The sequence below is a fragment of the Temnothorax longispinosus genome, chromosome 6, assembly GCF_030848805.1.
Source record: "Temnothorax longispinosus isolate EJ_2023e chromosome 6, Tlon_JGU_v1, whole genome shotgun sequence".
Lineage (NCBI taxonomy): Eukaryota > Metazoa > Arthropoda > Insecta > Hymenoptera > Formicidae > Temnothorax > Temnothorax longispinosus.
Genome location: NC_092363.1, coordinates 13,651,869 through 13,678,426, shown reverse-complemented (window position 1 = coordinate 13,678,426; position 26,558 = coordinate 13,651,869). Strand labels below are relative to the sequence as shown.

At 38.2% G+C, this 26,558-nt stretch overlaps 1 protein-coding gene across 3 annotated transcripts in view; it reads right to left on the bottom strand.

The window, feature by feature from the left end:
* The window catches only part of Ack-like (activated Cdc42 kinase-like), a 154,365-nt gene that overhangs the window by 11,494 nt on the left and 116,313 nt on the right, over nt 1-26,558 (bottom strand). For all 3 annotated transcript variants that reach the window (XM_071781179.1, XM_071781180.1, XM_071781181.1), the window contains one exon: nt 16,964-17,574. In XM_071781179.1, the coding sequence (XP_071637280.1) occupies nt 16,964-17,574 (611 nt within the window). The remainder of the gene's footprint in view (nt 1-16,963; nt 17,575-26,558) is intronic.

Genomic DNA, 26,558 nt, shown 5'->3' with positions numbered 1-26,558 from the left:
GGTTTCACCATTCACAAGTTCACGCGTTTTCTGCGAAATTAAGCCCACGCATGTACTTTGAAGGCACACTATGACTGCGTTCAGAGAGCGCGCTATTAACGCTATTGCATCATTCTATCTTTATCGCTCATCAAATGTAGAACAAGGATAGAATAAGCAAATAGCGCTAATAGTGCGCTCCCCGAACGCAGCCTATGTGTCTAGTTTAACAATAGTGGAGCCCCCCGCAGGGGGGCGGAACCTACTGCCTCCACGCATACACTTTTCACGCGAGACGAGTTGTCACATGGGTTCGTGGCGTGCTTTATGAGCTCGCTTATATATATACATAATGAAACATTATATATTTGTAGTGGCGCGTCTAGGTTGTTCGTTGCTGTTCGATGGTTGATAGAGAGAGGGATCGGCGAGTCGGCCATTGCGCAGATAGCATATAAATATATCGCAGTAATAACGTGCATTGATTAGATTAAAAAGTACTGTATAAGCGTCAATAAAGTATAAGGAAACCAGTAAGATTCAGAGCACATAATTCACTCGACCATCCGATCACAACAATTGGCGACGAGGTAAAAATTGAAAAAGGAAAATTCGATCAAACTCGCTACCAGCATGGACGCTAACCAATTTGCACAATTATTAGCGGCGTTTAATAGTCATCAACAAAACCTTGTTTCTCAGTTATCACAGAATTTTCAGCAACAAAATGAGCCAACTAAACCTCAGTCCGATCTTCAGTAATATTCCACCGTTCGAAAATTTTGACCAGACGAAAGAGAAAGTTAAATGTTATCTAGAAAGATTCGAAAATTATCTTGCAATGAAAAACATCGTAGAAGATCAGAAAAAGGCACAACTGCTATGCGTCTCACAATCAATTGGCTCAACTTACTATAATAACCTCTCAGCACTTTTAGGTCCGGACAAGCCGGTCAAAGACTTAACCTATAATCAATTGAAGAAATATCTTCAGGAAATGCTTTCGCCGCACAGAAGTGTAATTGTCTCGCAACACTATTTTCTCAGCACGTATCAGAAAGAAAGCCAAACTATTCCAGAATTTGTGGCTGCACTACAAAGCAACCTGGTCGAATGCAAATTCAATGTTACCTGCAAGTGCAATAAAGTTGTCTCTGTTGCTAATCTGTTTCTCAGGGCACAATTTATTAGAGGTCTTAAAGACAACTGGATTAAGGAACAACTTCTACAGGCCAACGTTATCGAATTTCCAGAAATTTTAAGCAAGGCAATTGCGTTAGAAGCCTCCAGACTTGAAACTCAAACTCTCTCAAAACAACAGCTTGCAACGGGAAATGACACGGCGTCGGATATAAACAAAGTCTCTTCCCAGAATAGATCCAGACGTGAACAACATCAAAATCGTACTAGGGTACGATCAAAAACTCCAAATTATAGATATCGCTCTTATTCCAGACCAAAATCAAAATCCAGGATTGATTTTAATGCACTGGGAATTGCCGGATTATGTCTCAGGTGTGGTAAGAATAATTACAATATATGAGTATCAGACTAATCGAAATAAGCTCAAATGTAATTCTTATCAAAAAACGGGTCATATTGCCAAAGTATGTATTACGACTCTATTAAACGAAAAATCTTGTAAAAATCAATCTAATTTGAATTCTAATGCAAACAGCAATGAAGACTCGACAAAGTACGTTCATGATTCAAATGAAAATATGGTATTTGGCATTAATAAAATTTTTGTTGATTCTATAGGTAATAAGCAAGATTGTAAAATTATTGATATATGTGACAGTCCAGCCAAACAAATCTCAACGATTGACTTACAAAAATATTTGGTCACTATACTTTTAAATGGTAAACCAGCAGTATTTGAAGTAGATTCCGGGGCTGGTTTTACTTTATTGCCGGAAGATTAATTCCAGAAATTAAATCTCGATGTATCTTTAGCGCCTACTAAAATATATTTTCGAGCGTATACTAATGATGTGTTTATTTCTAAGGGTAAAGCTACTATCGAAGTTTCATACAAAGGACACAGATCGTCAGAGAAAATTTATATTGTACCAAAAGGACGCCCCGCTATTTTAGGTCGCATATGAATACGCCATTTAGAAATAAACCTCGAAGATATCGACAAGGACATGAAGACTGACTCGCGGATCTCTACTCCTGAATCAATTCATTCGATTAATGATATTTTTACACGGTATTCTAAAGTTTTTAAACAAAAGATAGGTTGTATTCCAAATCACACAGTCTCCCTGAAATTACGTGAAAAAGCCACACCAGTCTATACTAAAGAACGTAATGTACCGTTTGCTCTGCGCGAAAAAGTTGAAAAAGAGCTCGATAGTTTAGAAAAAGCAGGAATTATTTCAAAAGTAGATGCTAGTGACTGGGGATCGCCCCTCGTTGTAATTCCGAAAAAAGATGGTGGCGTACGGCTTTGTGTCGATTATAAAGGAGGGGTCAATGAATGCCTTGTAACTTCGAAACATCCAATCCGGAGCGTTACTGACGTCCTCAACAGTCTACGTAATTCCAAATATTAGACATATACAAAGCATATTTACATATTCTGGTAGCCTACGCTAGCAGCCTAATTTAAGCAATCACTACGCATCGTGGCACATATCGCATGAACCGATTAAGTTTTGGGAATAAAGCAGCACTAGTCGAATTTAATCGTACGTTAGAACAAATTCTTCAGGGCTTGGAAAAAACAGCGGAATTTTTCGATGACGTGATCGTACATGGAAAAACAATGGAAGAAACCGGCAAAACCTCGAAGCATGTTTAGCCCGTCTAGAAGCTCATGACATACACCTGAATAAAGAAAAATGCATTTTCTTCGCAGAAAAAATCGAATATCTTGGTCATGTAGTTCAATACAACCAAATCTCAAAATCTCCAGCAAAAGTTCAAGCAGTTCTTGATATGACTCGCCCCAAAGAAGTGGATGATGTTCGACGTTTCCTCGGAATGGTTACATACTACGCACGGTTTATTCCAGATCTTTCCACCAAGACAGCACCACTTCGAAGTCTACTTCAGAAAAATCACAGATTCAAATGGACAGCAGCATGTGAAGCTGTGTTCACACATCTTAAAAATGAAATGGCCAGTGATCGCGTATTAGTACCGTATGATCCAGATCTTCCTGTAATCTTAACTTGTGATGCAAGCCAAATTGGTATCGCGGCAGTAATGCTACATTATCAATGAGCAAAAGAGACCGATTGCATACGCGTCAAGATCTCTTACGGCGGCTGAACGTAATTATAGTCAACTAGACAGAGAAGCTCTTGCCATAATTTTTGGTGTCAACCATTTCTTTAATTATCTTTTTAGTCGACATTTTATACTCTTCACGGATAACGAACCGTTAACTCGGATTTTCCACCATAAAAAACACCTACCAGCTATAACATCCAGTCGTTTACTCAGATATACAGCATTTTTATCCGGTTTTGACTATACAGTTAAATTTAATGTGGCGAAGCAAATGTAAATGTCGACTGTCTATCCAGAGCACCAGTACAGCGAAATTCTAACTCAGTTGATATTCTGCTAGGAGAAAAAGCTCATCAAGTTTGTGCGGAATCAATTTTAGTAATAACAACCGACCTTCTCACAGCTGATATGGTCGTCGCAGAAACTGACAAAGATGATGAACTAGGATCTATCAAACGTAATCTTCTAACTCAAGCTATCGATTCACCATACACTCTGAACCATGGTATTCTATTCAAGAATGAACGAATTGTTATTCTCAAAAGCCTTCAAGAACAAATACTCCAGGAACTCCACTCAACACATATTGGGATTACCAAAATGAAACAACTTGCCCGACGTTATGTTTACTGGAAAGGAATTGATAAGGATATCGAAAACATCGTTAAGTCATGCAAATCCTGTGCTCTCCTGTGCTCAAATCCGCCTAAAGCTCCACTGCATCTTTGGGATGAACATACAAGTAATTGGGAGCGTATACACGTTGATTATACCACATATGCTAATTACAATTTTCTGGAATGTATTGATGCAAAATCAAAATGGCTTGAAATCAAAGCGTTAACTTCAGCTCCTACATCTATCAATACTATTCAACTGCTGAATAATATCTTTTCCAGTCACGGATATCCACAAGTGCTCGTCTCTGATAACGCAACAATATTTACAAGCTCAGAGTTCAAATCGTATTGCAAAGTTAATGGCATTTTCCAGAAATTTATTGCACCAGGACATGCTGCTACCAACGGTCTTGCCGAAAGAACAGTCCAGACTCTGAAGTTACGTCTGAAAGCCCTCGCTGATAATAATCGAGCAATACACGTCAAATTACAGGAGATACTTCTTCGATATCATTCAACACCATTAGCCTGTGGACAATCACCTGCAGAACTATACTTAAATCGCAAACTACGCATCAAGCTGGATGCTCTACGTCCTTATAAGCCCTCCAGTAACTCTTTTAAATCATCATGCACCCGGATATTTAAAGTGGGGGAAAGGATTCAATCGCGTGAATTACGCAACAATAAGTTCACATGGATCTTTGGCTCTGTCCTCAAGAAATTAGGAGCTTTACATTATCTTGTTCGATTGGATTCAGGGCTAACTTTAAAACGCCACGTAGATCAGCTTCGTAGTACACAAGTCAAACAAGTCCGATTTAGTCCTAATACTAAACCAGCATCCAGACATCCATCAATTGAAAATGTTCCAAGACTGAACGTCGCAATACAACCTGATCCACAGCCGGATCCACAACTGGAGCAACAACAGGATCCACAACTGGAACCACAACCGGATCCGCTACCACAAGACCAAAGACTACAACCTAGTCCTATTCGACGGTCAAATCGGCCGCGCCGACCACCCCGATATTTAAACGATTACATTCGCTTTTAAGTATTCCAGTTAAGTGGGGGAGACTGTAGTGGCGCGTTTAGGTTGTTCGTTGCTGTTCGATGGTTGATAAAGAGAGGGATCGGCCCGAGTCGGCCATTGCGCAGATAGCATATAAATATATCGCAGTAATAGCGTGCATTGATTAGATTAAAGAGTACTGTATAAGCGTCAATAAAATATAAGGAAACCAGTAAGATCCAGAGCACATATAATTCACTCGACCATCCGATCACAATAATATTTTCCATTAATTTCCTGAATACACATATTTTATGTCATCTAGTAATACATAAAATAGGTCTCCTCCAATTCTTTTTATTGTATATCGCCACAAATATTCACACAGATGGATCTTATCTTGTTTATCGACTAACTTATCTTGTTTAATACCACCTCTACTTAAATGAGCTCGTAAAGCACGCCACAAACTCATGTGACCGCAGGGGGGCGGAATCTACAGTCTCTACGCATTCCACGCGAAACGAGGTGCCACATAGGTTCACAACTTTTCACGCGTGGAAAATCCACGCCGAAGGCACCCCGCACACCCCCTTCGGTGTGTGTGTGTGTGTGTGTGTGTGTGTGTGTGTGTGCGCGCGCGTGTGCGTGTGCGTGTGTGTGCGCGCGCGCGTGCTATCGTTGAATAATTTTTACAAAGCGAAAACTTTTATGCTTTGTGATTTTTGAACGGATTGTGACCGCCACTTTTTTCAAGGTCAAAGTTACTCAGGGTCATGACCTGACAACATATGTCATTGGCGAGTGGAATCTTTTTGTAAATAATTACCAAACTTTGTAAAAAGCTTTAGTTTAGGTTAAGATAAAAGCCTTTAAAGGAAATTTTGGCGACTTCAATGACAAAGCCATTTTTTTAAGATAAAACGATAAAAATTGTAGGAAGAGATTTTAACAATTCTACAGAATGTTATAAATTATTATAAATTACCATTATATATTATAAACACTTCTCCCCACTTTACTTTAACGTGATCTTTCTGTTCAAGTCAACAATCATACTTCAGGAGTTTTCATGTTGATTCAAAAGGCATTGAAAACATGTTCCACATTAGTTTCCAACTTTTTACGTGAAGCAAAGTCCATCCCACCGCACTCCCTGCTTACAGGACAAAACGAGGTCTGTCATTGTACGGTTCGGGCTTTCAACTTTCCACGCGGAGCGAGGTCAACTCCCACCCATCCCTGCCGCAGGAGGTGGGGCGGTAATCCCTCCCCCGTCTACATGTGTGCTGTCTACACACGTATCAGCAAATTACTTCCCTTAAAACTGACACAAACTGTTATATTTTTTAAACTTATTCTTTTTAATAAATAACGAACGATGGCTAAAACCTTTAGAAGGTTACTCAGGAGAGTGCTCTCTATAATATATGTCAAGGTCAAGGTCGCAGGAGGTTGCTTGCCTAAAGTAAATAATTACCAAACTTAACATTCTTTTTACCATTTTATCTTAAAAAATAGCTTTCTTGTAGGAGTCGCCAAAATTCGCTTTAAGGACTTTTATTTTAACCCAAAATGAAGCTTTTACAAAGTTTTATCGAAATCGTAGTTAGACCGTTTTCGGAACTTTATTCAATAAATATACAAATTCGAAGATTTTTGAAATATTTCGCGCTACTTGAAAAGATCTTTGATGTGTATAAGCTAACCTTGTGCTTGAATTACTAAACAGTGTAGAAAAAAACTAAGTATTTTAAATAATCTCAAAGTAAAAAATTTAAGAAAATGAGATCAAGAGAACAGTACTATAAATCTATCCTGCATTATTTACTTTACATCGAAAGTTTTGTATAAGTACTGCTTATTGTGCGTATGTACATGTACTGCATCATGCATAAACTACATATTTATCTTTTGCCGTAGAAATATAAGTTGTAGTAATTTGTAAGAAATAAGATTAATTAAATTATTTAAGAGGTAATTAGCATCGTTTAATGTATTAAGTAAAATATACGGTTCTATTAAGTAATGTTTTAAAATACCATATTGATTAAAAATCGTTGAAATGTAATGTATATGTAGATTCAATGACATGCGGAGAGAGATTTTCATTTCCTGAATGACTTTATAATGTCATAAATATAAAAAAGATGTAAATGGATCAAGTTATTTATGTTTGATATGATGTTGAAAAGATGTAGAAAATGATGACGATGGTCTGTCAATACATCAAGAAAATTGGATAATTCATATTAGAATATAAAAACAAGAAATAAAAATCCAGATTTATGTTAAAAAAGTATATTAAATAAAATGAGCGCAAAAAGAGAAAAGTTTTTAATTTTAATGAATTAAAAACAGAGAAATTTGAATGTAATATAAAGACAGTATTAGGTGTCAAAGATATGGAAGTTAAAAATGTTAAGAATAGAGTTAAGAATACTAAAATTCGATTGTACTTGTAATCTTCAAATAGCTGATGTTACAGACTATGCTACACTTTTCTTATTTGAAATATTAGAGATATGATTATGTATCTACGGTATTCAACGTTCCTCAAATAAGGATCAAACTTATTCCCATACAGCACAAGAAGTTGAAACAACGTTACTGACAATGAAACATTGCAATGTTGAATGTGAAGTAAAATATCTTTCTAACGTTGAATCTATGTTGATTCTTCTACACTGATTCTGTATGTTACTACAACAATATTGAAACAATACACACACACACGCGCGCGCGCGCGCGCGCGCACACACACACACACACACACACACACACACACACACACACACGTGCGCACGCACGCACGCACGCACGCGCACACACACATTAATTAAATTATTAATCTTCCAAAATTAAAAAAAAAAACATTGGAAAAAATTTTATATGCAGACAACATATATATATATATATATATATTTTATATAAATAAAAAATATCTTTATACTTTAATATTTTATGAAATCTGCATTGCACATAAATTGAATAAATGACCACGTTTAGCAAATAGTATATTGTACAACTAGTGGCAAAAGCGGTCGATTCTGAATGAGTGTGAAGTTGGTCGCACGAGCGAAGCGACCATCACACTCATTTGGGCTCGACCACTCTTCCCACGAGTTGTTCATACTATTTTTCCTAACAAGAGCGTGAAACAGGCCGCTTTTCGCGCTTGTTTTACAATTTCATTTCTCCACTAGTTGAGAAATGGCTCCATGTTTCAACGCTTACGTCATCATTGCGAAATGGATCGTTTTGCTCACTTAAAACAAGCGCGAAAAGCGGCCCATTTCACGCTCGCGTTAGGAAAACGTTTATTTTGCAACAGTTGGAAATTTTCTGAGCTGAGATTGGATTTTATTCTTTTAAACCTAAAGGAATAATCCAATCTGAGCTCCGAAAATTTCTAATAGTTGTAAAAAAAACACGTTCTGCTAAACGCGGCTAATATTAATCAGTATTTAATAATTTAATTGTTGTTGCATTGTTTTTAATATTTACTAGTTAATATGTCACTACAAAATTTTTTTAACACTCTAAAGATATGTACATACAAGTATAAGCAAGAAGGAAGCGCCAGAGTCAGAGAATCACCACTATTCCGTTTGATAATCAGTCAAGCAACATAGGGGCGGGTTATTACATACTTGGTTGGATGACCGGCTGGAGAGCGGATTTTTTTGGGCTCACAGTTGTACACACACGGCACATATGTACCCGCAATATTTATTCGTTAAAATCTGATGTATCTGATAAATGACATGTCTGTGGTAACGTATTAGTATTACTTTTACTGCTATATGGGAATGTTTTTTTAAATGTTGAATTGCAATGTCTTGTAGACGTCTACAAGATGTCTACAAGACGTCTACAAGACATTGCAATTCAGCGGACATCAGATATTTGTGCAATGTTTTTTTAACATTCAATTCATGTTAAATCTTTTTAAGATGTTGATTCAATGTTAATGTGCTGTATGGGATTGTAGTTTCTCGGGAAAAAAGAATTAGATCTACCGAAGATATGACCAGATCTGGTTCATCAGATCTGACCAGATATAATTTGATCTGCCGAAATATAATTATTTACCGAATGTATCCAGATCTGCTCAGATATAATTAAAAATCATGAAAGGATGTAAAATGCTATAAAACTATAAATATATAGATTTAATTCAAAATTGTGTGCCACTTTATTATAAGCGTGAACTCTGATACAACTGATATAAATTGTACTGTACACTCGATTTATATACCGTTCTTATACCATCGTTTGTCATATTTTAAATACGAGAAACGGATCTCATCGAATGCCATCTATCGGATAATCCGACATTTGCATTGGGTATAACAGAAGGTCGGAATACTGAATTATCTCGGAAAGATGACGTTTTTGGAAGAAATGTTTTATACAAAAGTTGTAGGGTACCAAGTTACCCATTATGTGGTAATATTTGTGTGTGTATGTGTGTGTGTGTGTGTGTGTGTGGGGGGGGGGTGTGCGCGCGTGCGTGCGTGCGTGCGTGCGTGCGCGCGTGTGTGTGTGTGTGTGCGTGCGTGTGTATGTGTGTGTGGTTTGACCTTGAACAATCTTGGGAAAGTCACATCAAGATCACATTAAGTTTTTTAAACAGGGACCCCTATTTTCTATGTCATATTCTTGTAGCTCTTGTCGAGACGTTTTCTAATCACTATGATAAGCTCTTTCGATAAGAATATTTCCTGATATATTTTCATGACATTTTAAATAAAATATGAAATATCTCATAAAGTATTCACTTTTCGATAACTTTATCTTCATACTTTTATACATAGAATAATGAAAGAAATCGATTGTTGCAAAAAAACAAAATTATTTTTAAAAATTTAATTGCATTTTGTAGACGCACTCAATTTTGCAAAATTACAAATGTAAAAATTAATATTATTATTTGATTCCTTTCATTATTCTACGTATAAAAATATGAAGTTAAAGTTGTTAAAAAGTGAATACTTTATCAGATATCTCATATTTTACATTAAAAATGTCATGATAAAATTTAAAATATCAGGAAATTCTTAACGAAAGAAAACTTTGTCTTAGTGTTTTGAAAACGTCTCGACAAGGGCTACAAGAATATGACATAAAAAATAGGGGTCCCCGTTTAAAGAACTCAATGTGACCTTGATGTGACTTTTCCAAGATCGTTCAAAATCAAACCACAATATCACCACATAATGGATAACTTGGTACCCTACAACTTTTGTATAAAACATTTCTTCCGAAAACGCCATCTTTCCGACGTAATCCAGTGTCCAGACCTTTTTGTTACAACCTTTGGTATAACCAGTAAATAGTTCTTATTAATTAAAGTAAAAAATGTAAAGTCTCTAATAATTATTATTCGAGCTGGTAATTACGCAACGTTGGTATTTACGCAAGTCTCCAATAACTTCAACAAAAATTTTTAATGTAATCTAGCTATTAAATAATAATCAAATTAAAAATTTTTTCACTTTTGTTTATCTATCATCTATAAGCTTACAGTGTACAAAATAACTTACATTTCTATGATTGTCTTTTGTATTTTAGATATAAGGCGAATTGATGAAAATGCTTTTATAACAAATAACTAACATTTTTTTGTTCATAAAAAAATACTTCTGCAAATTATATCTTTATCATAATTTATTTTTATTTAATTATATCAAAGATATTTAATTGAATATCTTTAATTTGCTACATGTATAAATAAATTCATAATTATACATTTAAATATCACATATTAGACGAATATCGATTATCAAACATTTAATTTATTATAGTTAAACATGGCCAAATATCGTCAGACCTGAACAGTTTTCGATCAAGCACAACCACAGTTCGACTTATATCTGGACAGATATGGTCAGATGCAATGTATTTTGGATCGCATTCGAGTATAGATATAGTTATATCTAAACAGATACAGTCAGATTTGGACTGTTTCGATGAAATTCAATCACAGATCTGAGTAGATTGGTCCGATCTGAGCCGTCGATTACCAGATTACACCCTATATATAGTTATATATAGTTATATATGAACATGTAAGATATCGACGGCGCGGATGTACGCGCCTGTAGCTCCGAATGATCGCCGCGTGAGTTAGAGGCGCTAGCGGCGATACCAATACATCGCGATAGCGAAAGCCCACGATTGGCTAATGAAATTCTGCGAGATGACCATATATGGTCATAAAGCGGATAACGATATGACCATATATGGACATAAAACGGGCATCGGTCGCGAGCTTGCACGAACACGTTCAACCAAAAAGAAGGCGAGTTGGGAGAAGCGAAAGGAAGAGTCTGTGTGAGATCATCGACAAGTGAAGACGTGCGTTGGAGGGCTCAAGCCTCTGTAATTTTCCCAACGTATCCTTCGTGTGTAAGAGTCCGTGCAATGGGCTCAGTTTTAACGTGAAATATATATACTGACTGTTTTATAAATCTCGTGTTCACCCACTCATTAATCCCTCATTACATTCTGACTTACAATTCCTCAGTTAAGACATTACAGTTCAGAAGTGGGATTTGCATAACCGCGTGTATGCTCGTTTGTGTCGTCGTGATCGAAGGTCGACGTTCGCCGTGGAATAACCACGAGTGTTGTCGTGTGTGTCGAAGCGATCGAAGTTCGACGTTCGCCGCGGAATCCCTTTGTCTTCTGCCCTTGAAACTTGCAGAATCGAGTGTGAGTGAATACGTGATCAGTAGTATAACGCGTGTTCGCCGATCGATCAGAAGATTCGACGATGGCAACAGCCAATATTTGTACTCGCCTGGAAGGGCTTTCAATCGAAGCGCTTCAAGAAGAAGCTCGAAGTTATGGGCTAATGGCCCTGGAGGACAGGCAGCAGTGCATTCAAGCCATAGTGATGCACCTAGAGAAGAATAGCCCGTTACTTGAATTCGAGAACGATAGGCGCCAAGCGCAGGGGGCGCATTCTGCTGTTCGTAAAGACGCATCGTCCGTCCCAGCGGAAACTTCCGAAATATCTCAGGTTCTGAGGCAGAACCGGGAGCTATATGATCAACTGAGGCAGAGCAACGAAATGATGCAGCGCATGTTCACCGCGCTCAGTGTTAATCAGCGAGGCAACGAGCCAAGGCCATCGCTGTCGTCGACGTCAGAACAGCCTAGCCGTTCCTTCGTGTCGACAGTCCCGCCGGCGCAGGCGGTGAAATTGCTCGCATCACAGCTGCCCAGTTATGGAGGCACCGAGGACGAGAACGTCCTGGTGTGGATCGCCAAGGTGGAAAGCGTCGCCCTAATACACGGGGTAACGCCTGAGGTCGCACTTCTCGCAGCTACCAGCAAGCTTGAGGGGAACGCGCAGCGCTGGTTCACGCAAAACACAGGATCTGTGAATCGCTCGTGGATCGGTTTCAAGGAAGCAATCACAAAACGCTTCAAGAGAAGAACTCTATTGTACGTGTCCATGCGGAAAATCGAGGCGCGCGTATGGAACTTCACCAAAGAGACGTTCCTGGACTACGCCATGGACAAACTTGAATTGATGCAGAACGTATCACTGCCGGAAGCAGATAAAATCCAGTTGTTGATCGACGGAATAACAAGTAACGCATTGCGGGGAACTGCCACAGCGCTGGATTCGGAGGATCTGGATCACTTCCTGGACCAGATGCATCGGATAACATCCTCATTTTCGAAGAAAAGTGTACCGGTTAACAAGTGCCCGAAGGGGAAAGAGCCTGTCAAAAAAGAAGGGCAGTCAAAAGTGCCGGTGTCGCCAAGTGCAGTGCCAGTGATCAAAGACAGATTTTGTGCCTACTGCAAAACCAAGGGGCACGTGCGCGAAGAGTGCTTCAAGTTGAAACGCAAAGAACAAACGCAGTCTCCTACATCGAATGTTCCTGCCGCAATAGTTTCGGCGGTCGACGTCGCCGACACCATGGTGCCGTCTGCGACGACGGGCCAGACTCAAGAAGCAGCGACGGTGGCCTGCGTAGCAGAGGACGAACGAAGACTCGAGATCGACGACTTCAAAATTAAGGTCATTTCGTTAAATAATGTTAAAACCGATTTGATCGCGTTAATAGATTCGGGTAGCCCTATTTCTTTCGTTCGACCGTCGGTTTACGAAAAGTTTATAAAATCGTCCGATAACGCGGAAAACTGTCGTCAGTCGTTCAAAGCGTTGAATAATTCGCCGATAGATATACAGGGAACTGTCTCTACTGAATTGATTTTGTCCCCGTTGCCGGAATTCTTAGCTTCAATTGAATTAAAAATTTTGCATAACGATTCACTATCGATGGACTTAGTTATCGGTATGGATTTTATAAAGAAACACGGCATTAAAATCGTGTATAATCCCTCGATGGATAATTTCGAAGACAGGTTACGGTTGTTTAATGAGATAGCATTCGCGGATATTAACGAACCGCCTGAATGTTCGAACGAAAAAGTAACTTCTGTTAAAACGGATTTTGGTAGCGATGCGGAACAACGGTTGATCTCAATAATCAAAAAGGTAGAGACGGCCGAGTTACCTCCGCCGGAGAATAAGTATTTAGTAAGGGTAGCGCTTAAGGACAAATCCGAGTACGCATATTCGCCCAGGCGCATATCGTGGAAGGAAAGAGAAATAACGCGTGAGATAGTAGACGATCTTTTGCGAAGAGGCATAATTAAGCCTAGTTCTTCTCCATATTGCGCGAGAACCGTATTAGTCAAGAAAAAAAATGGCAAGTGGCGATTATGCGTGGATTTCCGTCCGCTTAATTGTAGGGTGCACAAGCGTAAGTGCCCATTCCCGGTAATAGAGAATTGCTTAGCCGATGTCGGTAAGAAAACCGTATATACGTTGATGGACCTGAAGGATGGATTCCACCAGGTGGAAATCCATCCGGAGGACACCAAGTATTTCTCGTTCGCCACGTACGATGGCCAGTACGAATACGTACGACTGCCTTTTGGATTTTGCGAATCACCAGCTGAATTTTATGAGAGTCTGAAAAATCTCCCCGAAATAGCAAGGTTGATAATCGCGAGAAAAATTATATTGTATATGGACGATATCTTCATCGCCACAGATACTATAGAAGAAAATCTGGAAATAATTGAGATAATACTTTTGGAGCTTAAACGTTATAGTTTCGAAGTTAATTTTGAAAAATGCCAGTTTTTAAGATCAAAGGTCGAATTTCTGGGATATATCGTATCTGCTGACGGGATCACGTTGAGCAAAAGGCACACGGACGTAATACGTAATTTTCCGATACCAAAAAAAATATTAGATATACAGCGTTTTCTAGGTTTAACGAATTACTTCAGAAGATTTATTCGTAACTACGCGAGTAAAGCAAAACCGTTAACTAACCTATTGCGAAAGTCAAATAAGTTCGTTTTCGGTGAAGACTGTGTTCAGGCTTTCGAGTCTTTGAAAAATGATTTAATATCATATCCGGTGTTGAGACTTTACGATACAAAAGCCGAAACACAATTGCATACGGATGCAAGCCATGTAGCGATCGCTGCTATTTTAATGCAGAAACAAGATGACGGTGTTTTTGCGCCGGTAGCGTATTATAGCCAAGCGACAAATAAGGCTGAGGCGAATTATCACAGCTTTGAGCTGGAGATGCTAGCCATAGTAAAAGCGATTGAGAGGTTTCATATTTATTTATACGGGTTGCATTTCGTGATCGTAACAGATTGCCAAGCGTTGGTTTACGCCGTGAATAAGGCTCATCTGAATCCAAGGATAGCCCGTTGGACTTTGCGTATTCAGGACTATGACTTTAAAATCACCCATCGTGCGGGTGAAAAAATGGCGCACGTAGACGCGCTTAGCCGCGTTATAGCGTATGTAGAGTCAATGCCTTTAGAAAGGGAATTAGAGTACCGGCAATTGACGGATATAAAGTTAAAGAGCATCGCCGAGGAGTTAGAATTTTAAGAGAACGATAAATTCAAGCTCGTCGAAGGTTTAGTATACAGAAAATGTCCGGATAAACCCCGATTCGTAGTACCGGAATCTATGATAAATAATGTGATACGCGTGTATCACGACAACATGGCGCATTGCGGAATAGAGAAAACCGTGCAAGGTATCGCGTCTAATTATTGGTTTCCGTCCATGCGAAAGAAAGTTCGCGATTACGTAGAAGATTGCCTTGTATGCTTAATGTCAAACACATCCGTGAATTCTCGCGAGGGTGAAATGCAGGTCGTGGATACGCCTACGGCTCCTTTCCATACATTGCATACCGATCATTACGGTCCTCTAGTAGAATCAATTGGAGGTTTTAAACACATTCTGCTGATTGTAGACGCGTATACGCGGTTCACGTGGTTATTTCCTGTAAAAACCACTAACTCAAAAGAAACGATCAAACATTTTGTTAACCTCTTCCATGTGTTCAGTAACCCGAGCGAGATAGTATCCGATAGAGGAACCGCATTCACGTCGCATGAATTCTCTGAGTTTCTAAAAGCGAATAGCATTAAGCATCGTAAGATAGCAGTGGCAGCCCCATGGGCGAACGGTATAGTTGAGCGAATCAACAAGTTTCTGAAATCCTCCTTGAGGAAATTGGTAGAAGAACCTCGGAAATGGGTGGAATGCGTAAGCTCGGTTCAGTACGTAATAAATAACACATTCCACTCAGTTCTTAAAAGTTCTCCAGCAAAAATGTTACTCGGTTACGACCAGCGTAGTCACGCGGATGCGAAATTAGTAGAGTATCTCGATCGATTAGCGAAAGTAGAATTTAACTTCGAGGCTTACCGCAATTCACTGCGCGAAGCAGCGGCAGATTCTACCGAGTGCATTAAAAGCTACAATAAAATGTATTATGATAAGTCACATAGAAAACCGACTAAGTATAGCGCGGGCGATCTGGTGATGATTCGCGATACAGTTCTGAAACCGGGAGAGGATAAAAAGTTGAAGCCATGTTATAAAGGGCCGTACCAGATCTCAAAGGTTTTGAATAAAAACCGCTATGTGGTAGTTAGTATCCCCGGGTTCGATATTACATCGCGACCATACAATTCGATTTTGTCACCGGACCGCCTGAAGCCATGGATTAGGGTAGGGAACCCTGACCGTCCAGAAAACATTGAAAGCGTTCCGTCTAATGTATAAGTTTGTTCATAAAAATTATAACTTGCGTTTTTATAATCGTTATATTAAATATTAAGTTAAACCGTTTATTTTGTCATGAAATTCCAAAGACTGAAATAAAGTCATTATGTTTAAGTTTTGTGAAAAGCATAATCTAATATTGTAATATTGCGTTTAAGTTATGTATTAAAAAGAAATGTACGACATTCGGGTCGAATGTCATTCCAGCATGGCCGAACTGTAAGATATCGACGGCGCGGATGTACGCGCCTGTAGCTCCGAATGATCGCCGCGTGAGTTAGAGGCGCTAGCGGCGATACCAATACATCGCGATAGCGAAAGCCCACGATTGGCTAATGAAATTCTGCGAGATGACCATATATGGTCATAAAGCGGATAACGATATGACCATATATGGACATAAAACGGGCATCGGTCGCGAGCTTGCACGAACACGTTCAACCAAAAAGAAGGCGAGTTGGGAGAAGCGAAAGGAAGAGTCTGTGTGAGATCATCGACAAGTGAAGACGTGCGTTGGAGGGCTCAAGCCTCTGTAATTTTCCCAACGTATCCTTCGTGTGTAAGAGTCCGTGCAATGGGCTCAGTTTTAACGTGAAATATATATACTGACTGTTTTATAAATCTCGTGTTCACCCACTCATTAATCCCTCATTACATTCTGACTTACAATTCCTCAGTTAAGACATTACAAACATATATGACCAGATCTGCGCAGACATGAGAAGTCATATCTGAGCATATATTTGACCAGATAAAATTTGATCTAGTGAGATATAATTTGATCCGATCAGATCTAATCTTTTTTTCCCGGATTCTGGAAAATGTTACGTAGGCTGCATTCTGATATTCACTGTTAGTACTGAAAATCTATATTTTTCTATATTTTATGTCACGTATACTTTAGATTTTCAGTACTGACAGTTACTAATAGTAAATATCGAAATGCAGTCTAAAACTCACCTATTAATAGAAGCTTCCGGAAAAAAATTGTCCTGCAGCGAGGTACCGGCAATTGCTGGATTAGAATTCTGCAACATGAAATGCCCGTCCACTTGATCTTCTACGGGTGGCGTGGTTACTGCCATCTTGGCTAGCGTTCTAGTGACACCGCCTCCGGGTATGATCAAAGGATGCTTCCTCTGATGTCGCGGTAAGCTGGACTTGGGCTGAAGCGTCTTAGAGCGGTCTCTAGGCGGCAGAGGTATTGGATTTTCGTCGATATTGCTCTGATTCTGATTGTTCTCTATCTCCATAGAGTGATGTCTTTCGAGAATGCGCGATTGCGGCAGAGGCAAAATTGCATGGGGCGACGGAGGTGCTCGGACTTTGGGCAGAGTCCTCGCGCCGCTATGATGCATCTCGAAATGGTAGCCATGTTCATCGAATGCGTCTTTTGACTGCGATGACACCGAGTAGCCCAAAGTGGCATGCTTGTTTCCGCGAATTCTGGGCCTTACTACAGGTAGTCCGGAACGCAACATGCGCAATGGATTCGTATCTCCGGTACTTTCCAATGTTGGCGTCTCCACCAAACTGTTGTACACTTCCTTAGCTTCTTCCGACAGGGTGGCCTGAACATGTTGCGGGAAGGGATAGATACGAGGATAAAAGAAACAGAAATTAAACAGAAATAAGAAAACGGAAATTATAAATATGGAATGCTAAACTTTCGGTTATTTTTTTATTTCTCATTTGCATTCTTCTCTCCTTCTCTCTTTTTCTGCGCACATGTGTATACATGTGAACGCGCGCACGCCCACATGTTATCTTTGATTTGTATACCATTGTGTACCAGCTCAATAATTATAGTGAACAACTACTAACATACCAACAATATCTGACACTCGTTACAGTGTTTCGTGCAATGAAAACTGACATGTTTTCTCATATCAATGAGTATAATTTTCTTCAGAATTCTCAAACTTTTTCCTTGCTCGCTACACTTTTAAAATTTAATTGCATATAAAAAGAATTAATTTCTTTGAAAGAAAAGAATTGTTCTTGCCAATCAAAAATAAATTATTAAATCATTTTGAAACTTAAATTATTAAAATTACAATAAAGCCGGAAATTAATACAAATTAAATATAGGGCGTTTATTAAAAAAGTCTGCACGATTTAAGAGATATTTATGATAATTTGAGAAGAATAGATAAAACTTAACCTGTTCCAAATAAGTTACAATTTACAATTAAGAAAACATTGAAATGTTTTCGTCCTCATAAAAAGTTTAAAGTAGAGATGTGCGAATTATTCGAATTCGAATCGAATCGAATCGAATCTGACGATATTCGATTCGATTCGAATTCGAAAGATTCGATAACGTCGAATCACTACAATTCGAATTCGAATCAAAAAACCGCGTAAGAAGTAAGAAGGTTTAAAACCCGTTTAATTCTATCGTGCATCGAGCGCCTTTGCGGTCAAAAGATTCATCAATAGTTATGCAGAAAAGAACAAACCTACTCTCGCAGCATGTGAGAGAAACTGTTTTCTGTCATGATAACATCCCTGAAAGTTACTTTAAAAAATAGCCTGTAATGAAAGACTGTCCCTGTGTTAGTCTGTAGTGTCTGTACTCACTAGTCTATTTCTACTAATTACTTGTTTTTGGAGAACTTTATAATGCTCAAATATTTTTTTGATTGTAATAAATGTCAAATGTTACTTTTGTTTTACTTTAATTGATTCTATTCATTAGAATTTAAACCTCAGTTGAGTGCCATTTGTGCAATATACATATATTTTTTCTTTTATTTTGATGTTTCTATGAACAATCTTAGTTTGTTAGCAAAGAGTACAAAACACAGTACAAAACTGTGAGATTATCATAATGTTTCAATTCAACGTTTGTAGTGTTAGTTTTATCATATTTTACATTCTCTGTTCTGCTCTAAGCAGTCTTAGTTCTTAGTCTGTTACCAAAGTGTTTACGTCTCTTGAGTTGGAGCCTTGAAAATTATCAGCCAATATTAGGTAATGTGTAGATTTGACGAATAATTCAAGCTACTGCCATTGTGATTTTTCATGCTATTTTTCTCTTTAACTGAATATATATTATATATTAAATATATTATGAATGTAAACTTAAAACCTATGACTCAATTCTGTGGCTGTGAAAATGTCTTACTAAGTTACAGTGACTTAATATTGTAGTACACACGGTCCCCTAAAAGGCTTTGGCCTTTCTGTATTTGTTACTTTTAATAAAGTATAATTTTTAATTTTAATATATGCATAAATGGATAAATGCTTTTCATTTCACTAATACATTTCTCATTTGACGCTAAGGGATCACATATCACAATTAGTTCTCTACAATTCTGCTGTTGTAACGGAATTTTACATAGGCTCGCATGAAGACTCCATTTTGCATTTTGTATTAAGTATTTGAATATAATGAATATGTACTGTCAGTTATAGTTATACCTACCAATACTATGTCGTGATTTGTGGATTATCTTGCTGGACTCTTAGTGCAGACGGAGTAAGTTGCACATTGCACAGTTGGTCGTTACGAGACTTCAGACTTCGTTAATTTTGATTCACTTATTCGATGTTTCAAATGCTTATGTCACATTCCTGGCTTGCAGGATTTCTACGCGTTGATTCGATTCGAATTCGAAATATGGGTGATTCGATTCGATTCGATTCGGCGATATTTTTGTCAATTCGATTCGATTCGATTCGAATTTTTTTTTGCAAATTCGATTCGATTCGATTCGAATTAGAAAACCTTAATTCGCACATCTCTAGTTTAAAGTTATTGAATCTCTTTTAATAAAAACTATATAATTTTTTAAATATTTTACGGAATTTTAACACAAATTCAACGACTACAATATTATTCTTATTCATGAAAAGAAAGAAAGATACAACTTATGTGAATAAATGTTCAAATTGCAACACAAAATTCCACTTTGATAAATTACTATGCAAAGCAACTATATTAAATTCAAACTTACTGTTAAATTCAAACTTACATAATCTCTAATTTTCTCTCTCAAAATTTTTTAATATTATTAATTGGTGTTCAATATATATTGACTGCACCCCCAAAAAAAGAAAGTGGATAAGATATAGGTTCAGAAAACAAGTTGACAACAGACTGATCTCTGTACTTGCAAAATAATCTCGAACTATTCATGTATCATGAGCTAAGCAATCATCCTATTAAAAGTAAGTTCCTTATATTAAAAGAAACATTCTACATCAACTATGGTAATTGTACATTGCAGATATCAATATGACATTAAATTTTTTTATAAAAGTATAGTGCAATTAAATTACAGTCTAATATGCCGAATCAGACATTAATTTTCATAATTATAAGATAAAAGAAGATAAAGAGTAAAAAGTAATATGAAAAAAACTAAAGTCAAAAAAAAAATGTAAAAACTTACAAACTTAACTTAAAAAAGTTAAGTTTTTGAATCTATATGGATTTTTTGATACAACAAATGTTGATTTTCTTGATACTACAAATATGATCAAAGATTGATTACAATTCCAATTCATCCATTCACTCTTGTACGTAAGAGCCATCATATTCTCGGTGAACTTTGTTAACTTAACAATGAACAGTAAATTCCGGATCAGGATACAGATTTTAAGAGCAATAAATTCTAGAATCATTTTAATACCAAAATTGGCATAGTACTAATTTGTTTAATATATTTTACTGTTGTACATGACGCAATACTTTTGATGGATTTTGTTAACTTAAACAATAGCAATAAGTTTCCGATCAGAATATTTTAAGACTAATAAATTTTAGAATTATTTTAATATCAAAATAAACAACTGTTGAATACGTTCATGTATTACTTTGCACATCGTACATTAGCATTCCTCCTGTATTATTCGGATCGATCACCGTAACGACATCTAACGTCTACAGGTGCGCGCGATATGTTTTCCCCGTTTTGGGCACGTTCACGCATCGTGCGTTAACGAGATCTCCCCGTCTCTCGACCTTCACTCTTTCGAACGATCGCGGACTCGACACAAGTATTGTGTACTCTCACGTTCGGTGCGCGCCGGATAAACTCACTTATAATAAATTCGTATTATGTTATAGTCAATATCTTGCGATCTTTATTTTCCCATACCGAACCTCTTGATCCTGCAGACAGGAATCTCAATAACAACTAATTTATTTAATATACTTATTTAGTATAGCAATTAATTTATTTATTATACTTTATTCTTGTATCTTTGTGAGTTTCGATCATTTTTGAAGTTGGATTTTATGAGCAATAAAGTAACATATTCAAAAGCAATATATTTTGTGAACACTTGATTGGAAAAACAATTTAATATTGAACTTATACCTTGACAACACTATATGTGAAAGAGACGTGCTACTTTGATCGCAAAGTCGCAGAATTTATGATAAAGGAGACCGGGGCAAAGTCGTCACAGGGGTGGAGTCGTCACTACAATTATCTCGAAATCTGTATGTTGTGTGAACTCGCCAAATATTGTAACGCTACTTATGGTGCCCATGTGACCAACGGAGTTTAGTGAGATTATACGCCACGTTGTGATTTTCATTAAGGCAAACGTGTTTTCGGATGTCAAAAGTGAAAGAGTGACCCCAAAATCAGTGGTTTTTTCGCCTATTTTTGGTCCCACGATATTGGAACTGAATTGTGTATCAAATGATACCTTATGACAAGACATCAATTACAAAAAATTTTTAAGTTGAGGTGAGAATTGATTCCAAAGATATGAGAGGTCAAAGTAGTCAAAATTCATTAACTCGTCAGCCCGTACGCTTTAAGGGGATGCTGGAGCCGTCTGTATAACCGACAAAATTACCATTTTCTATGTTATCGACTATATCTGTCCTTGTATAAACAAAGATATACAAGGCTACATTGCACGCACACATACGCACGATGCACATCGACATTATACTTTTATATTACGCTTCCAAATCTTGATTTGGAGGGTTTTTCTTGTTGTGCAATTCGGGGAAACTTGTTTTCGCGTTCGTATGGTGTATCTCTTATATGAAATACATCTTGTGACGAGCTGACAGCTCGCCGCAACTCGAGACGCCATATAGGATAAAAGTAGGATAAGGAAATCTCGTAATTTTTTCTCGTTTTCTATATAAAATCGGAGTTCCCCCGAATCATTAATGTATGTACTGCAATTCTGGAGAAGGATTTTTAATTTTGTCAAACTAATACAACGAACTGCTGACAATGAATTTGAAGTCAGATTTTTTAAATTTATAATGGCCGATTTAATATGGCGGACTATGTATTTAAAAAATGTTTTAATTTCTTTTTTTTGTTAAGTAAATCGATCCATAAGTATGTGTGAAAAATCTGACAAATTCATTGTCAGCAGCTAGCAAAACCCCCGGGTACGAAGTTTTAAATTATCGGACTGAAAGAAAAATTCGTGCTTTAAAGCGTACGGGCTGACGAGTTAATGAATTTTGACTATTTGACCTCCCATATCTCTGGAATCAATTCTCACCTCAACTTAAAAATTTTTTGTGATTGATGTCTTGTCATAAGGTATCATTTGACACACAATTCAGTTCCAATATCGCGAGACCAAAAATAGGCGCTTTTTGGGGTCACTCTTTCTTGCGCGTCAAAAATTTTTAATATTTTAAATATTATTTTCTCTCCGAATCTCGAGATAAGTGATTCTGAAGAGTAATGCATGCTGCACACAAATTCAGTGAAGTTTTTTTATTTTCGTTGATTTGTAATATTTCATGAGCGATCAAACTTAAAATCTATGTCCGGGGCGAAGTGGTCACCAAGCCACCAGGGCGGACTCGATAAATCGTCTGACAACTTTATCCCGGTGGTTTCACTTAGAGTTCCTATAATAAGAGTTAAGCCAATGTGGTGACGATTTTTGATTGGTCCCGTCATATGTTTCAGCCAAGTTAGTGAGAGTGAGACAAGCTGTAAGTGGGAATGAGACAAAGCTATCATGGTCGTCATATGTTTCAGCCAAGAAGTTAGTGGGAGTGAGACAAAGCTATCATTTGGCTGTATATGGCGGCGGTTTGTCCTAACTCTTATTATAGGAACTCTAGTTTCACTCTATTTTTCGTTGCAAATGCGTCATTCTATTATTTCACAATTGCAAGAAAATAGTACGCACGTACCATCGCAAAACGACTCCCGTCGACAAGAAGCAACTTAGGAAAGCAGTTCTTGCGATAAAAAAAAATAAAAAAATCCAATAGATAAAATTTACGACAAAAGTAGCCGCAAAAAAAATTTGGAGTCCCGAGAACTACGTTGAACGACTGGCTGAAGAAGAATAATGATGAAAGAACAGTTGGATGACGTAGCCGTACGATATCATGGAGGCTTCAAGCGAAAATCAAAGTCAAGAAAGCAGCAGTGGTCGGATTCCGGCGAAGACGGATAAGATTAGAGACGAGGACGAGATTGGATAATATGTGCTGCGTGTGCTCAGAGATGACAGAGAACAGAGTTGACAAGAAACAGTGCATTTTGTGCGAGCGTAGGACACAAGTGCGTGCGCTTTTCTTATAATTATTTTTCGCCATCGTGTTTTTAATTAATGTTTCCATTTTTCTATTAAAAAAGAATTAATAAAATGTATCCTATCATTTTTCATGATCAAAATTATGAATTTTCATTTAAAATCCAGTCCTAGAATGGAGTGACAACTCCGCCCCGGGGGTGTGACAACTCCGTCCTGGCAATTTTGACATTTTAATTTTTGCACCTGGCACCATAGGGAGTAGTGAAGTGCACCGAATGGTAGATCTTTGGAAATGATACCTCTCACCTCTCATACTCCACCCTATCTCGCCTTCAAGTGGTGGTGCTGTTAACCCCCGTTGGAGCCAGGGTAAACAACCCCTAGGGAAGACGGGGGAACGAAAGAGAAGGGAACTGGTCCTCCAGGTTGGGGGTTGGGCGTGGGGCTAACAACCCCACCTCGGAAAAACCTCTTGTTACGAAACCCTCAGAGATGCCTCGGAATGACGGATTTACTGGTGACGGACACAGCAAAGACTTAAGGACCCGAAAACGGAATATGGTATTGACCTTGGCGACGTGGAATGTAAGAACCATGCTACAGGCAGGAAAAATGATGGAGGTTGCTGAAGAAGTACTGAGATACGGATTGGACGTGGTGGCACTACAAGAGGTGAGGTGGAAGGGTAACGGAAGGATAGACAAGAAAAACTACTCCATGTTCTATAGCGGATCCGAAACAAGAACGGGACAACGCGGAACAGGCTTCATCATTAACTCCAAAATGAAGAAAAGTTACCTTGGATTTGAACCACTAGGAGAAAGAATGTGCAAACTAAGGCTTAAAGGCCGATTTAGAAACTTATCCATTATCTCGGCTTATGCGCCTGCCGCCTACAGAAGATGCCAACGAGGAGGAAAAGAACGCTTTCTATGACGAACTGGACAGGGAATGCAGCAAGATACCTAAGTATGATGTGCTGATTCTTCTTGGAGATTTCAATGCAAAAATAGGTAGAGAAAATTTTTTACAGCATGTAGCCGGAAAACACTCCTTACATGCTAACACAAATTTAAACGGTAAGATGCTAGCCTACCTAGCAGAAAGCAATAAGTTAATAATCAAAAGCACTTGTTTCAAAAAGAAAAACATATACAAAGGAACGTGGAAAATGCCGGGTACTGGAGTAATCAATCAGATTGATCACGTCCTGGTGTCAAGAAGGCACGCATCGTCGATTATTGATGTGAGGTCAGCAAGAGGCCCAAACTGTGACTCAGACCACTATTTAGTAAAGGCTCGACTCAGAGAGAGATTGTCGAATGTTGAATGTGCTAAAGGACTCAAGAAACCGCATTGGGACATAGAAAAGTTGAGGCAACCAGAGATTCTCAACCACTATCAGGACACGCTGAACGGAAAACTGGAAGAGGAACAAGAGAATCTGATAGAAAACAATGTGGTGAAGAGAAAATGGGACGAAATCAAGAAAGCTATCAAGGAGACCGCCAGAGAGACCATAGGAGAGAAGAAGAGAACGAGGAATGAGGAGTGGTTTGATGATGAGTGCAGGGCAGAAATTGACCGAAAGAATACAGACAGACTGCTTATGATTCAAAGGAAAACAAGGCAAAACTATGAAAAATACAGGGAAAGTAGAAGACAAGCAAAGAAAACACTCCGAAAAAAGAAAAAGGCGCATCTGAAGAGATATATGGAGAGAATTGAAGAGCTGAGCACACAGAATGAATGCAGAAAGCTATATCAAGCAACCAAACGGATGACAAAGGAATTCCAACCAAGAACAAACTCATGCAAAGACAAAAATGGGAAATTGATAGGGGAGGAGGAAAAAGTTCTGGAAAGATGGGCGGAGTACTTTGCAGAACTACTGAACGTCCAAGAGAGAAGCGAAGAGAATGAAGAGAACGAGGAAGTGCACATGAAAGTAGACCCAGAGATTACTATGCCTCTACTAGAGGAAGTAGAGGAAGCGGTGAAACGCCAGCGGAATGGAAGAGCTCCAGGAGAGGATCAACTTACGGCTGAGCTATTAAAATATGGGGGGCGAGCTTTAACTAGAAAAATACATAGTCTGATCTGTGAAATCTGGGAAAGAGAAGAAATGCCGGAGGAGTGAAAAATTGGCCTTATATGCCCTATTTTTAAGAAAGGGGATAAGTTACAGTGTGAAAACTACAGAGGGATCACACTACTTAACGTCATCTATAAGATCTTCTCAAGTATACTACTAAAAAGATTGAACGACTATGCTGAGGAAATCCTTGGGGAATACCAGTGCGGTTTTAGACCTGGAAGAAGTACAATCGACCAGATCTTTGTAATGAGACAGTCCATGGAGAAATGTTACGAGTACAATGTCGACCTGCACATGTTATTCATCGATTTCCGACAAGCCTTCGACAGTATCAATAGAGGAAAGATGCTGAAAGCCCTAGAGAAGTATGGGGTTCCCAGGAAGATTATTAAGTTAGCTGAGATGACTATGAAAGGATCCCAAGCTAAGGCCTACATTGGAGGAAAGACCAGCGGAGCCTTTGAGGTAACAACAGGAGTAAAACAAGGAGACGCCCTTTCTGCAGCACTGTTCAATCTAGCCCTGCATGCAGCAATAAAAAAGCTGGAAATGAAAGAAACTATAATAAATAAGTCCAAACAGGCTTTCGCTTATGCTGATGACATAGTACTAATGGCACGGAACTTAGACGCTCTCAAGGAAATGTTTAAGACCCTCGAAGAGGAGAGTCAAAAAATGGGACTTAGAGTTAACGAGGAAAAAACTAAATATATGAAGATGTCAGCGCAGGAACATAGAAGAACGACACAAAACATTTCCTTTGGGCAGTATCACTTTGAAAGCGTAAAATGTTTTAAATACCTTGGTACTGATCTAAACTGCGAGAACTCAATGACAGAGGAGATTAAAAAAAGGATAATGGCTGGAAATAGAGCCTATTTTGCCAATAGTAAACTCCTGAAATCGACCCTCCTGTCCAGAAATCTGAAGCTCAAACTATACAAGACACTTATCAGGCCGGTA